At 40.1% G+C, this 14,129-nt stretch overlaps 2 protein-coding genes across 5 annotated transcripts; one reads left to right on the forward strand and one right to left on the reverse strand.

The window, feature by feature from the left end:
* Positions 1 to 79: 79 nt before the first annotated feature.
* Sad (Cytochrome P450 family protein sad) lies at positions 80 to 6,818 on the forward strand. Of its 4 annotated transcripts, none has more exons than XM_077424613.1 (9): positions 80 to 491; positions 585 to 652; positions 1,106 to 1,623; positions 2,993 to 3,549; positions 3,811 to 3,998; positions 4,257 to 4,591; positions 5,077 to 5,301; positions 5,415 to 5,633; positions 5,698 to 6,818. In XM_077424613.1, exons 4-9 carry the CDS (start codon positions 3,047 to 3,049, stop codon positions 5,812 to 5,814), a joined length of 1,587 nt encoding a protein of 528 aa, XP_077280739.1. In that variant the 5' UTR covers positions 80 to 491; positions 585 to 652; positions 1,106 to 1,623; positions 2,993 to 3,046; the 3' UTR covers positions 5,815 to 6,818. The 4 variants fall into 4 exon arrangements, with proteins under 4 accessions (XP_077280739.1, XP_077280742.1, XP_077280740.1 ...); XM_077424616.1 differs by having other exon boundaries at positions 1,106 to 1,559; XM_077424614.1 differs by lacking the exons at positions 80 to 491; positions 585 to 652 and adding an exon at positions 702 to 977.
* Rnb (BTB/POZ domain-containing protein Rnb) lies at positions 6,515 to 12,677 on the reverse strand. Its single transcript, XM_077424611.1, has 6 exons — positions 11,866 to 12,677; positions 10,167 to 10,387; positions 9,295 to 10,020; positions 9,017 to 9,195; positions 8,602 to 8,875; positions 6,515 to 8,479 (listed from the first exon to the last, which is right to left on the reverse strand). Exons 1-6 carry the CDS (start codon positions 12,187 to 12,189, stop codon positions 7,483 to 7,485), a joined length of 2,721 nt encoding a protein of 906 aa, XP_077280737.1. The 5' UTR covers positions 12,190 to 12,677; the 3' UTR covers positions 6,515 to 7,482.
* Positions 12,678 to 14,129: the final 1,452 nt, after the last annotated feature.

Below are 14,129 nucleotides of genomic sequence, written 5' to 3' on the forward strand. Positions count from 1 at the left end.
GGGGAGGGCCACCTCGCGCCCGCCGCGGCGATATCGATACTCCGATCGAGATGGAAGATATCGATACTCCGCGCACTTCAAATCGCGCACTGACGGGTTTTCGCCGGCCGGAGAACGGCCGTTGGAAAAAAAACGGAGGCTCTTGATGAAGGAACCGAGATCGATCGCGCAAAAAATACTGCTTTTGCCTTCAACAATGCACGACTGTGATATTACGCGATGTAAAAATATATATCAAACGTCAATGTGTGGTTTGTTTGGTTGATGCGAGATAAATAGGTTTGGTCGCGCCCTTTTTTATATCCGCAGTTTCTTTCTTCTCTATTTTCTCCCTCCCCCCCTATTCCGTATTCCGTATTTATTTAGATTTAGATTTGTTTAAGCTGTCCGAAGGCTCGAAGGAGCAGATTAAGTCAAAATGAAAGACAATTAGGGGGAATTAAGAGAAAACGGAAGGGCCGAATGGCGTTTAAACCTCGTCGTCGCAAAAGGTAAGAAGACTTTTTAAATCTCCGACAAAAAGGACATTAGATGATTATCGAGTTAAAACGTGTCACAACTCCCATCTCCCGCTTGTTTTGTAGACGCGAAATGGAAGAGGAAGAGTGGGGAGGAAGGGAAAGGAGGTGGAGATGGTGCCTTTGTTTATCAGGTATATATCAGATGCGTCCGAAATCTTCGAGGATCTCTGGGCCGGGAACGCAGCTAGGCGCGACATAAAACTCTAGTCGATTCACTTTGAATAAACTGCTTAGCATATCTCGGGATGTAATCGACGTGTTCTGTCCCTCTGCTCTCGACGGATCACGTCTCAGCTATTTTGACATTCAGATTTCTGATGTGCCTTATTTGCAGGCGCCTGCTCCGGCCGGGTGATTTAAAAATTTCAGAGAGAAGAATTCTCTTATTTTCTTTTTCCCGCGTCGAAGGTGAGACGCGCCTTGAACGCGCCTGGTTGTGTTTATCCTTTAAAAGATGTAAGAAAATTTAAACGGCGAGTCGACGACGATAATTCCCCGTAAAAAAAAATTGCTCAATAGCGAATATTATGAAATTAATCTCAGCTTTAGCGCATATAATGATAATTAAATTGTCTCATATATAGAAACCCGGGAAGAACGGATTCGATTGCGCCTCTAATTCGAGGCGCGAGGGATAAAACGACGGCGCAGTTCCAGATAACGGTACCCGATCTCCTCCTGCAAGCCTGTCGTGAATCCAGTCTCGCGTGGAAGGCAGAAGGTCGTCTCGATCGGCTCGGGACTACGCTCCGCACCGCTTCCGGTCGGCTCCGCTTCCGGCCGGTTTGCCGGGCGACCGGCAACCAGGAGGCCGCATGCGCGGCAGAGTGAGGATCGCGATGCTCGCCAGACGAGTTCGACAGTTTGACCCCGGAGAATCGAGCATAGTTTGTTGGACCGGCACGTACGTGAGTTCGCGTACGGAGTTCGAGTCTCCAGACACTGGGTATAACGAAGGAGAGAACACGGAGGAGTCACGCAAGTCTCAGTTTTCAAATACAACGTTCTGCAATAAGGCGGCGATGCTGTAATAGCTCGGTAATTCCAATATACTATAACGATATAAGAAGAGGAACTAATTAGAACCGAAAAACGAATATTGGTGTGTATACATTTTATGTTATTGTGTTACTAACAACTTTATTTAGGTTTTCTTAACGCCAACCTTTTTGAAATGCCAACCGGTTCGAACCGTTTTTGTTCTTTTTTCACCGGCGGATTGAATTTAGTTTGCCTCGATTACAATTTGTTTCATTGAATTTTATTAAATAAATCGATAAACTCTAATATTGCGATGGAGGAAAGATTGATTGCAAATCGAACGAGATCACGGTATAACTTTTAAAAACGAAGCAGAACGTAATCGTTTAAAGTTAAAACTGCCGAACTGAATATGTGACACGTATATTTGAGAAACACTGGACCAAAAGGATAGTGCATTATCGTTAAGTGCGCTTTGAGATTTGGTCCGTTGACGCAATCACACACACTTCGCTCGCGTGAGACAGTTCCTATCTCCTTTAAAAAGTTGTCCATACTTTACGTACATTATTGTACTGTGTTAAAAATAATACATATGATTTTATGGACTATACGGCCTTATTCGAGCGCATGTAAATATATAATTTGTTACAAATGATAAAATTAAAAAAAGGAGGTATTGTACTAGCTGTTCAAATTTAAGCTTGACATTTCTATCGTAATATTTTTATTTATTAGAAGAAATAATCCTAGAGTGAAAATTGCGCGTTTTTAATTGAAAGATTCTTTACTTTTTTAACAAAAAATGTTTTTTTCCTATACTCGAATACGAAAAACAAAGCGAGAGCTTACATCTGCTTCAACGAAATTAGATATTCCATAGCACAAACATATATTGATGAGTATCAGATAAAAATTATATTTTAGAGATGAAGACTGTATTTTATGGACGTGGAATATCTCGACAAATTGTATTTTTTTAATTAATCTTAAAATTAAAATCACACGCAACGCGCGTGCGTGCATAATATCATTTTACTTATATACCGTCCTGTTTTCTTAACTGCGCTTCTTATCTTCTGATTCAGCGCGCATAATGAGTTATGTTAGGACACCACGAAAGGTGAAGAAATATCGGTGGGATATCCGGATACCACCTCCACAGATACATCCTCCGGATACAAGATCCTGTTTAGCGTTCGAAACAAACAACTCAACCGTGTTATGTTACATTATTTAAATGCGCTAAAGAGCGGTATTATATTTACATGTATTTCAAAACAATGAAATTACATGCCGCGGTACGTTAAACCGATGTTTTCTTTTCGTTTGCCTGTATTTTTATAAAACTTGCTTATCCTCGTTTGCATACATTATTCGTCTTGTAATAATTTCGTCGACTTGAAGAAAAAATTGCTGAATCGCGAAGCGCTGAATCGGTATACGCGTATCAGATTCGATACGATCACGATCTGATTTCTCGTTGACAGCGAAGCTGCACACTCGTCTCTCGGTCTTGCTGTATACCCGGTGTCGCTGGAGAGATGCATACTACGCGAAGAGCAATACGGAGATTCGCAAGGTCGATGAACCATCGCGACGACTTCAACGTCTCGTTCACCAAGCGCGGAGCATTTGGATTCGATTCACGACCTTCAACGCTGAACGAGAACGATGCTGCTACCGCTTCTCCTTCGTGGAACATCACCGGTCGAGACTCGGTAAGGAACTTCGCGCGAAATTTTGGTACTTCGGCGAGAAAGGATCCACCCGAGCCGCGAGGTCTCCCCTTGTTCGGCACGATGCTGTCCCTGATATCGGCCGGTGGCGCGGAGAAACTGCACGAATACGTGGACAAGAGGCACCGAGAACTTGGACCGGTCTTCAGGGAACGGATTGGACCGGTGCGAGCCGTTTTCGTCAGTTCGCCCGATGAATATCGTAAGATATTAATCGATCTCGCGGGCCCCACGCCGCAGCATTTCTTGCCGGAAGCCTGGAGGCTGTACAACGAGATCCGAGAGCAGTATCGAGGTCTGCTCTTCATGTATGTACAATGTTATTCTCCCATCGGTATGTTGTTCTTCTGAAAAAGTCTAATAGAATTAGATAATAATATTAGATGAGATTACAAAATAACGTATCCAAAAAGTTTAAGATGCTTTAGAAGAATAAAAATTTCAATTTTTTTTAAAATAATCTTTTAATCAAACGTATCGTTCGTCTGAGTTCTCTTTCTCTCAAGCGAAACAATTCGACTTATCGTAAAACAGTTCGATAACGAAAGAACGTTGGGTTTTTGGGATAGGGACGGACAAGAGTGGTGGCAACATCGGCAAATTCTCAATCAAGTGATGCTGAAGCCTCAACCAAAGACTTTTCTTATACCGTGCCAGGAAGCTGCTGAAAATCTAGCGAGGAAATGGAAGACATTCAGCCAAACCGGCTGTACAATACCGGACCTGGAACATCAACTGTATCAGTGGTCTATCGAGGGTAAACTTTAGAGAGCGATTACGTGATAACATTTTTAACAGCAATTAAAATTTGCTGTTATTAATTATTAAATTATATATTTTCTTAAATAACATTTATATCATTTATTAGTGCATTACGCGCACATTCGTCGACTGCGTAAAATTACGATTAAATGATTAAACGATTATTCGCAATTGTGTAAAATTAAGATTAAACGATTAAATGATTATTCGCAATTAACAACAATGCTGATCGACGTGTCAATTCCCTTTATAGTGATGCTGGCGAGTCTGATAGGTTCGCGATGGCGGGATTGCGGGTCGGGAATACGTTCTGAGATAGAGTACGTGGCATTGATGTTACACCGGGTTTTCATATACTCCGCAACTCTTTCGATGATGCCGTCCAAGTTGGCGATGAAGCTCAAATTACCAGTGTGGACCAAGTTCGTTGAGACTGTCGATACGGTGCTGGACAAGGTGCAGAATCTGGTGCCGCATTTAATTCAGCTTGATGGCGACGGAGTTCTGAAAATGATTATGAATAACGGTGTTGACAACGATAAGGTGGACAGAATCATCACCGATTTCATCATAGCCGCCGGTGACACAGTATGTTTTTTAATTTATCAATATATACAGAATGTTCTATGAATTATCAAAATTTAGAGTAACAAGAAAAAAGGCACTTTGTCTTAAAGCAAATTTTTTAAGGAATTAAAATGAATGATATAACAAGGTTTTATATGAAAAAGAGTTTATCTCCCTCTTTCCCTACGTTCTTAATTTATTTAAAATTGAATTATTAGTTCTTCCAGTTTGTATCACTAGTTACGAGATATATATGTATAATAATACGAGACAAATTTAAATCTAAAATTAAGTAAGGAGGGGAAGGGGCATAATTATTTGAAATCACTAATTTGGCATTTACAATTAAACTTTAGCCAAAAGTTATTTTAGTTGGCGAAAAAGTCGATTTTAACTTCAAATTAATTGTTTTGAAATTGATATTATATATTCTTATTATTTTAACAATTAAAAAGCGATGGGACATTCTGTATAGCAAAATTATAATTCTGTGATCGCTTATTTAGACATCGGTTACCCTGCAATGGGCATTGATATTGCTCAGTGGTCGCCCCGAGCTGCAAGATCGATTATTCCATGACATCAAAGACTTGTCAACGGAGGAACTTGCAAAACATATGCTGTTAAGGAGTACGTGGAAGGAAACTCTGAGGCTGCATCCCGTCGCGCCATTCCTTACGAGATACTTGCCGGTGGACGCCACGATTGGCGGTTATTTTGTGCCAAAAGGGGTAAAAAAGATTCGCCGTAAAATTAGCCCACTTGCAAATTATTCGCTCTGCCGAGCGAGCCGTTAGGTGAGATAACTAATTGAAAGAAATGACTTTCTTTTTTTTTTTTCTAGGAGTTAATTCTCATATCGCTTTATTCGAGCGGCCGCGATGAGAAATATTTTTCACGGCCCAACGACTTCTGGCCAGAAAGGTGGCTGAGAGTGACCGAAGATTCACGCGACTGTCAGGGAGTGAAAGACGCACGTGCCAGTGTACCATTCGCGGCAGGCTTGAGGAACTGCATCGGTCGCAGACTCGCGGAAACCCAATTGTCTCTTACATTGGCGCAGGTGGGTCACCAATCGTGCAATTAATTCCAATTCGTGACTACAGCCGTATATTGTTTTCTTGTAGCTCATTAAAAATTTCAAGATTGAGTGCGAAAATCAAGACAGCATTAAGATGATTTTGCATTTGATCTCCGTGCCATCAGAACCAATCAAACTGAAGCTGACTGACAGAAAAATATAACGAAGACGTTAAATGATTACGACTGACGACAATTTTATTATTGACGCGATGTAAGGAATTAAATTGTACATATATATATATATATAATTCATTATATTTGTCGAATGCGTATATATACGCGTTCATAAACACATATATAGGGTGTTTCATAGAGGGTATCCTGTATACATCGATACTATCGTATTCCTTATAAAAAAAAATAAGCATCTTTTTCTTTGGTGAAATTTCCGGATTGTTATCGAGATATCTAATTTTTTTAATAAGCCAATATACATAGTGCATTTATTACATCTTGATTCCCCGTATTTTAGTAATTCTGTTTTAATTAAGTTTAATATTTATAATAAAAATGTGAAAAAAATATCTTGAATTAACATTAGTCGAAAGAATATTTCGCTGTCAAACGAACTTATTTTATGTCAATTCAAATAAAATTTCATAATAAATTTTATTATAAAAATTGTAAATAGGCTTATATAGCAGGAGTACTAAGATTTTTACACCAAGAATTACATTATGCAAGAAAAATCGAGAAATGCACTTTGTATTGGCATATTAAAAAAGAGATATCTCAAAAAGACTGTATATTACTTATGAGACACCCTTAAAAATAGGCGATGCATCTAGAAAAGCGAATGTACAAGAGCAGTTTGTTCTCATGATTTTTATCTACAATACACATAATTATATCTTTGAGACATTTCATGAACAGAATTTATTGGATATTTTTAAATACAAAAAAACATTAATACATGGAAGATGATGATTTTATAAGTATTTCTATTTGTTAACTGTATTATGTATAAATGCTTGGAACATCTTAACATATGTACAGAATTAATATATGTAACGAGAGATGTTTAACGATAGTTACAAGAATGTGTCTCTGAAAAAAATGCCTCTAATAATAGCAAAAATGCATATCTAATAAGATAAATGTTAAACAAACTGTTAAACGCATCAATATTTAATATTAATAACATTACTTAAACTCTGATAATCTTCACAAATATCACAGATATGATTTTATGTCTGCATTTCGATTACATGATCTTCTTGAACTTTATCGACTCGAACTTTTTACATTGTTTTGAAACACGCGATCTTGATTCTTTTTATAATTTATTCCGACTTTTATGTTTGAGGTGCAATGAGACGATTAGTTTATACAAATACATTCAAAAATAAAGATAATTTTTGGAATTCGATCATTGCTGCAAGTAACATTGTTGCTGCAGATGTACAAGAGATACGACAATCACTTTTGCAACAAATTGAACTTTGCATAAGAAAAATGGTGATCGTATCGAAAACTTCAACATTTATCTGATTAACTATGCGTTTTCGACATTATTGCTACAATATTTTTTACTCCACTTCACCTCTCCTATCATCTTTATTAAAAAGATTATTTTTTCCAGAGACGTCCTGTATAATTATCAAATAATCTCACCATTAGAAATGTGCCATGCTTATGCAAAGAATTTCCATAAAAAAATTCCGGAGAATAGAGCAAACATAAATTAATGATAAAAAAAGCCAAGTTTACTTTATTCTTATCTTAGAGCCCATTTTTTTTCTTCGAAGATTTATTGTACAGATCGAAAAATCATCCTTATTCATCATAATTGCACTGATCCGAATTCGATAACTGTCTTTCCAATGTCTTTAACATTGGCACAACACATCCATGATTATGTTCTTGATGTCGCATAGTAACTCGTCCTTGATCTCGCATAGTAAATCGTCGAAGGCATTGGTGATGTAGAACTCACGGAACGTCCGCATCGTTTCACTCCACGACATTTTTGCGGTTAGTAAACTCCTGACACAATAAGATCTAAATTCGTGACAGGAGTAGTTCCTGGCCCAACGCCAAGCTCGACAGATGTTCTCGTGATTGAGCTTATTTAAGGATTTCTCAGTCAGCGTGTCTACCAGGTCCGGCATGAGGAAATAGTCGGCCAGCAGCACAGCGTCCAGGAGCGACTCGATGCTTCGATTCTCGAACGTATATACAATGCTAGCGGCACCGCTCGCCGCTAGTATCAGCGTCTTCAGGCCGTCGCGCGACACGTCCCTCAATCGTATTCGTTTTTTACTCGACTCGCTGAAGTTACCTTCCAGCATGACAGCGAAAACGGGCGAACACTTGCACAGCATTCGTCTGCAAGCCTTAATGGTCGTGCCGTCATCCAGCTCGAACGTCACCATCGAGGATACAGGTGATTTCGTACGATTTCTCTCGCCGAAAGGTAATCTCGGGTAATCGCACAGCTCGCCGACCTTTGTCATCGTTTCAGTGGTCGAGTAATCGTCCGAATGGATCTCAAGCGTGTTCGCCAAATGGCAGATTGACCAGATCGCCCGCTTGTGTAACTTATGCGACGAATCTGCCAGCAGATCGAATATCAGTTGCAGTCCACCGCATTTCTTCAGCAAACACTTGAGGGTACACTGTGTTTTAATGAGAAGCGGTATCGATACCGCGGTCAGCAGTTTGTCCTCCTCTTCGCCGCGCTGCAATATAAACGATAGCTGCCCGATGGCACCGCCGGTTTCCGCCACCGTGCGCAAATAGGACGTGCATTCTTCCGTTTCCGGCAAAGTTTGCATTTCAAATACCAATCCCTGCTTCAGCAACGGCATGAAATACGCCGGGTTCCTGGAAAAAGTGAATTAGGAAAAATATAAACGTTATGCGAATGAAATCTTTCGAAAACGACGAATATAAATGCGAAAGGAACAATTGTGTAAACGCGAAGTTTATAATTTCAGAAATCTTACCCCATGATTCTCGTCAATATTTTGATTGCGGTGCTTTTTAGGGCGTTTTGCTTTTTGGTGTATTTTATATAATCCATCAACGATTTGATGGTCGTGGACTCAGCCAATTTGTCGACGGGCTTAACGGAGAGACTCAGTCTACTCAGCAGAAATAACGTATAGTATTCACAAGCATTCGTTTCCGAAGATGTCTCAGAGTTGAGAGAAGAAGAATCGGAATCAGCTTCGACAGTTGTTAATGATTTGTAGCTCTTAAGGGAAGCAGCTTCTTCCTCTACAACAGAACATGCGGAAGCATTAATTTAATTTAAACGAATGACTTGAATATACTTTGTCCAAGATCTTAATTGCGATCAAATTACATGTAGCAAAATGAAAAAAATTCTGTCTATGGAAATAAAGAAAGATAATGTACCTTCGTTATCGCATTCTTTATCGCTGTAAACCGGGCTGTAAACGTCATCTTCGAGATCATCAAATTCTGCGTTCAGGTCGAAGTAAGGTGGCAAGGGCGGTGTGCTAGGTGACGACGAGGAGGAGGCACTTGTAGCGCTCCTCGGACTCCAATCGTCGCGGTAGTAATCCATACTGTATCTGAATTGCAAAGTGATTCAATGTAGTTAATTCCAACATAAACTCAAGATTCGGATACGTTATATATCCTAAATATACATATTACGTAATTTATTTCACCTCGAAGTGGAGTACTTGGAAGGTTTCTTGTAATAATCCTCGATCAGGTAGTCGCTGGGACGTTTTCTCGATGCGCTGTTCCTCTCGCTGTTCTTAGCTACGACATTCGTCAGTTTCGCTACGAGAACCTCCAATATGCCGTGTCTCGTCAGAATGTCGAGGCCGATTTCGTCGTGGATGAACAGTGAAAGAGCTTCCAACAATTTGAGATGGTGATGTTCGTGCTCCGGCTTGTTCAACAGCGCCAGGATAACCTGCAATCCATCGCTCTGCCTGATCTTGTCTCGATTTACTGCTTCTCGACAAAACAAACACAGGCTAATCAGCATCTCCTTGCACAGAAGGTTGGAGTTGGCGTCCGCCGTGTTTATCAACGCTACGAGCTCCTCGACCGTGCCAGAAATACCTAGATTTAATCGACATTCCGCTATCTGACAGAGAGTATAAAGGCATTTAACAGCCATCTTATTGTTGCCCGCGCTACAGCAACGCATAAGACACTTGTAGCCCCACATGTTCTTGTTCACGTGCATCTGTTGTGCGCATCGCGGGTCTAAAGTGTCGAGAAATGTACACATGGCCTTCAAGCACGCGTCCACGAGTCTGCCGTACTTAGCATCCACATTGGACCTCTCTTCGGCCGTAACAAATAATTGAGCAATCAGCTTGACGATTTCCAACTCCACCATCGTCTCCCTAATGTTTTTGTAAACGTTCCAGATATTCCTGCAAATGTAATAGAATATATAATTGAAACAGATATCTATAATTATAACATAAAATGCGTGAAATTTATAATGAAATAAATACGGTTGAAACAAATACAGCATAAAAGAGAAATTACATTTACGGAATCGAGAATAATTTTGTACCTTACAGCTCTGACAGCCATGCAATAAGTTTGAACGTCGGTTTTTGACGTTAGGAGTGCCACAAGTGCTTTCATCACTCCAGCATTGCATAATTCTTCAGCGTGCCAGCTACATTCCGATAAGTTACTGACGAGCCTGCAAGCACGACAGTGCAGCATGGCATTCCACTCGAGGTTTTCTATTATGAATACTACGTTGAATCCTATCTTGCTGTTCTTTACCTGAAATTTTACAATTTACTTATACACAACTTATACACAATGGGGAAAAAAAATTATTATCCTTTATTATCATCTTCTGTTTTATCATTTATTTCAATTTGACATCTTTTTACGTAATCTTTCATCTATTTTTGAGATACAGACATATTTTTATTAATATTATTATTAGGATTATCACAAATATAACATAAAGTAATATTATATACTAATGTTTCCATATCATTTCTCTTATTTTTTTTTACACATTGTTAACTTTACTTCATGTTATATTTCCTATACACTCGTCCATATAGTGCATCGCCCTAATCTAATCTCGTCTATATTATGAATCAGTTGAATGCTCCTAAAGTGACTGTTCTCTTCCTGTTCTTCCGCTCACATTTACCACGTGATATACAACCATATCGGACTAAAGGAAGTAAGTGAAACACAGAAAGCAAAAATATCTGCATTCTACGTCTGAATAGAATAAGAATAAAAATTGAAAAGAAATATTTGATCTAATGTACCTCCTGTATTCTTCATGTTGTTTCCTTTGCTTCTGCTCTCTAATTATATATTTATTTTGAAAAAATGACAATATGCAGCTTTATAGAACATATATCTTAGAATATACTTGATAAACTTAGGCGGCAATTATTTCATATAATACGGACTGCATTATTATATTAGCGAGAAGAAATGGAAGATAATTATTAATTAAAATGACTTTTACAAATAAAAGTTATCTGTCCGGCCAAGTTTTATATGTCTCGCGTGTATACCACAGTAGAATTTTTTTTATTATCGTAAGAATATAATAATAAAATATTGTTATAATATGTTAAATAAGACTGTATCTTCATAGGTAGCGTTGCGTAGCGCGCTTTCTATTTGGTTCTTAGCTCATCTAAAATTTTACATGAGACAGCATATTTTTACAAGCGTTTAGAAAAAAATTTCAATAGAACCAAGACGTATTCTAAAGCGTCATCAAGACACTACTGAAAAGTTGGGCACTGTCGACAATCAATGTGTGAAAAGAAAATAACATTTTTACGCTTCTCAGAGATATGTTCCAACCATATGACGCGCAGCGTCAATCCTGGGAATGGGTCGAGTGCTTAAATCTATTCCTTCTGGATGAACTTTCCAATTTACTCTCTTTCTCTCCAATGTCTAAATTATATGCTCAATTCGAATACAAAAGCCGTAAAGAACAGACCTCACGTATATTAAGAAGGCACTTAGATATTCATATGTATTATGATTGTTAGATATACATGTATCACGACTGTTGATCTATTATGATTATTAGATAGAATGATTGGCCAATATTGCTTCGGAGTATATTTCTTTATATGTTGTCTCCAAAGCAACGTTGACAAGCCTATTCAGACGCGACAAGACTCCAATCGGAGGAAACCAACTCCAAAATTGTGAGAAAGCATCAACAACGATTCCTACACCTGGAGTAGAGGCGAAAGGAGCATATATACCTTCTCCCTGACGTCGTCGGTCATGCAAACGTCCGCGAGTATGCTCAGGCTCCGGTCGACGATCCGATGGTTCTCGCAGCGCAGAAGCTGGACGAGTATGTCGAGGCAGTTGGCCCGCTTGGCGAGCTCCCTGCATCGCTTCGGGTCGCTCTTGAGCTGGTCGAGGTACACGGCGATGCCGCGCTGGTTGCCCGCGCGGAAATACCTCGCCAACGTCGACTCGTCCGTCGGGGCCCTCGGCAGCGGCGCGGCCGCGACGCCCTGGTGGCGCGACGCCGCCGGCGCCGACGAGAATCGGGCGGATGTCTGCGAGCCGCGCGACATTGCTGCGCGTCGTCCAAATGGTCAAAACGTCAAAACCGCAGCGTCCGCTCTATGAACGCGGGGCGAGGGGGTGCGCGCACATCTCCGTCCCGTCGTCGTTGGCGTGCCGTGGCCGTGGGCCACCACCGATCACGTAACTCCGAGCGAAACGCTTCGCTGCCCTGCGCTCATTCCGATTGATTCAGATTCCGCACGAACCGAGGTGAACTGGCGTGGCGTGAACCGTGAACCTACTTCGCGAGTCACGATCGAAGACACGGGTTATATATGATCGCACGAACTGTCAAGAGCACGCACGCGAAACGTCAGGAACACTTCACACTTTTCACTTTTCACATTCTTTCCCTCCTCCCGCTCCGGAGAAAAAATTACATGATCGCTGCCCTACTTGGGTATCCGCGAAATGGAGAACGATGGAGAAATATTAAGAGAGGACCCCGTGCGAATTGCGATTTGCGATGAATTTTTCACACGCTATAGGCTGACGCGCATGCGTGAGGCGCGACCACGCGCGCGCGCGCGCGTGTGACTCCGTTTTCTGGTATCCAGAATCCAGTGTTTCGAAAAAAGTTATTACGTCGTCTTCTATCGTATCTATATTCCTTTTATTACTTTATATTGTTTTTATATATAGAATATATTTCCATTTGATGTAATGATTTATTTAATTTTTAATTACAAGCAAGAAAGTGCTTATCACGCATGGATTTTTAAAGTGCAAAATCAAATTTTAGTTTGTCAGAAATAGGTTTGGGTTTGGATAATTTTTTTTGAGCGCGGGAGTGCAGGGGGAAGGGTGGAGGCCCTCCCTAGTTAGAAAGAAGCCGCAACTCTGAAGAAAGTTTACGAAATCCGGAGCAGTGGTTGCTCGCGTCATCAACTCATCAGTATATTTGCAGCGCGCTGTCGGTAAACACAGCGACCTGTGTTACCGACAGAAACTAGGCACTGCACGAAGAAGTTGCAAAGGACGTTGTTAGATGGCGCCACACGTACCGTTTGCTGCTCAACCAGCTCAGTAAAGCCCGTATCAGACTACGGATTGGGATTGAGATTGGATTGAAATTTAATCAATCAGAACAGAGAAAACTGACCTCAAGTTTAGCAAACTTTGCTCTGATTGGTCAAATTTAAATCCAATCTCAATCCCGATCCGTAGTCTGATACGGGCATAAGAGCATTCGCGTGATAATCTGTGACCATTTTTCGACTTCAACGAGCGCATGTTCCGCGCGCGGCTTTGCGAACGACGCGAACTTGTTCAATCGAATTTTGTGCAGCGACGATTACGTATGTACATCGTTATTCGTGAGAGTATGGAAGTTCGCTTTAATCGGTAAATAGAAATTCCGAATAAATATTTAATGATATAGCAGAGAGAAAAGAAATCATTGTGAAGGAGACGAAGACGATTCATATCATTTTAGGATAACTTCAATCGAACTCCTCATTAATTTAATCGCATTGATAAACTTGTCAAGCAATGCCCGCACTATTCTGTTAATATACATGGGATTTTTTGTCGTTCAACATATAAAAAAAAAATTTAATTTATCAAATAATACTTGTCATTCTGCGAAAGTAAATAAAATTTATTTTTTGTTGCTTAAGGGGATCCTAAAGTGAAGGCTGAACTTCCTCGACGTCGGTATACGGTCAACATTTCTAATCCTGTTTTCTATGTCATATATCTATATCTGTCCTTGTCTAACGAGAGGCCGCTGTCCTTAATTGTTTCGCGTGCTGCGCCATCTCTCGCTACACGCAATGTCAACCTGAATGTGCTTTTGCACATGTAAAAATTTATTTAAACTAATCTTTTTTTCTAGGCTTTCAATCTTAGATCTAATTGCACGATATTGTTCTTAAATGTTGTCCCTAGGTCATGCCGGTCTAATTTTGTGGATATTTATTGTGGAATTTTTGTACAAAGCAAATAT

Source organism: Temnothorax americanus, unplaced genomic scaffold (assembly GCF_048541705.1).
Source record: "Temnothorax americanus isolate GAGA-0224 unplaced genomic scaffold, ASM4854170v1 Scaffold87, whole genome shotgun sequence".
Classification (NCBI taxonomy): domain Eukaryota; kingdom Metazoa; phylum Arthropoda; class Insecta; order Hymenoptera; family Formicidae; genus Temnothorax; species Temnothorax americanus.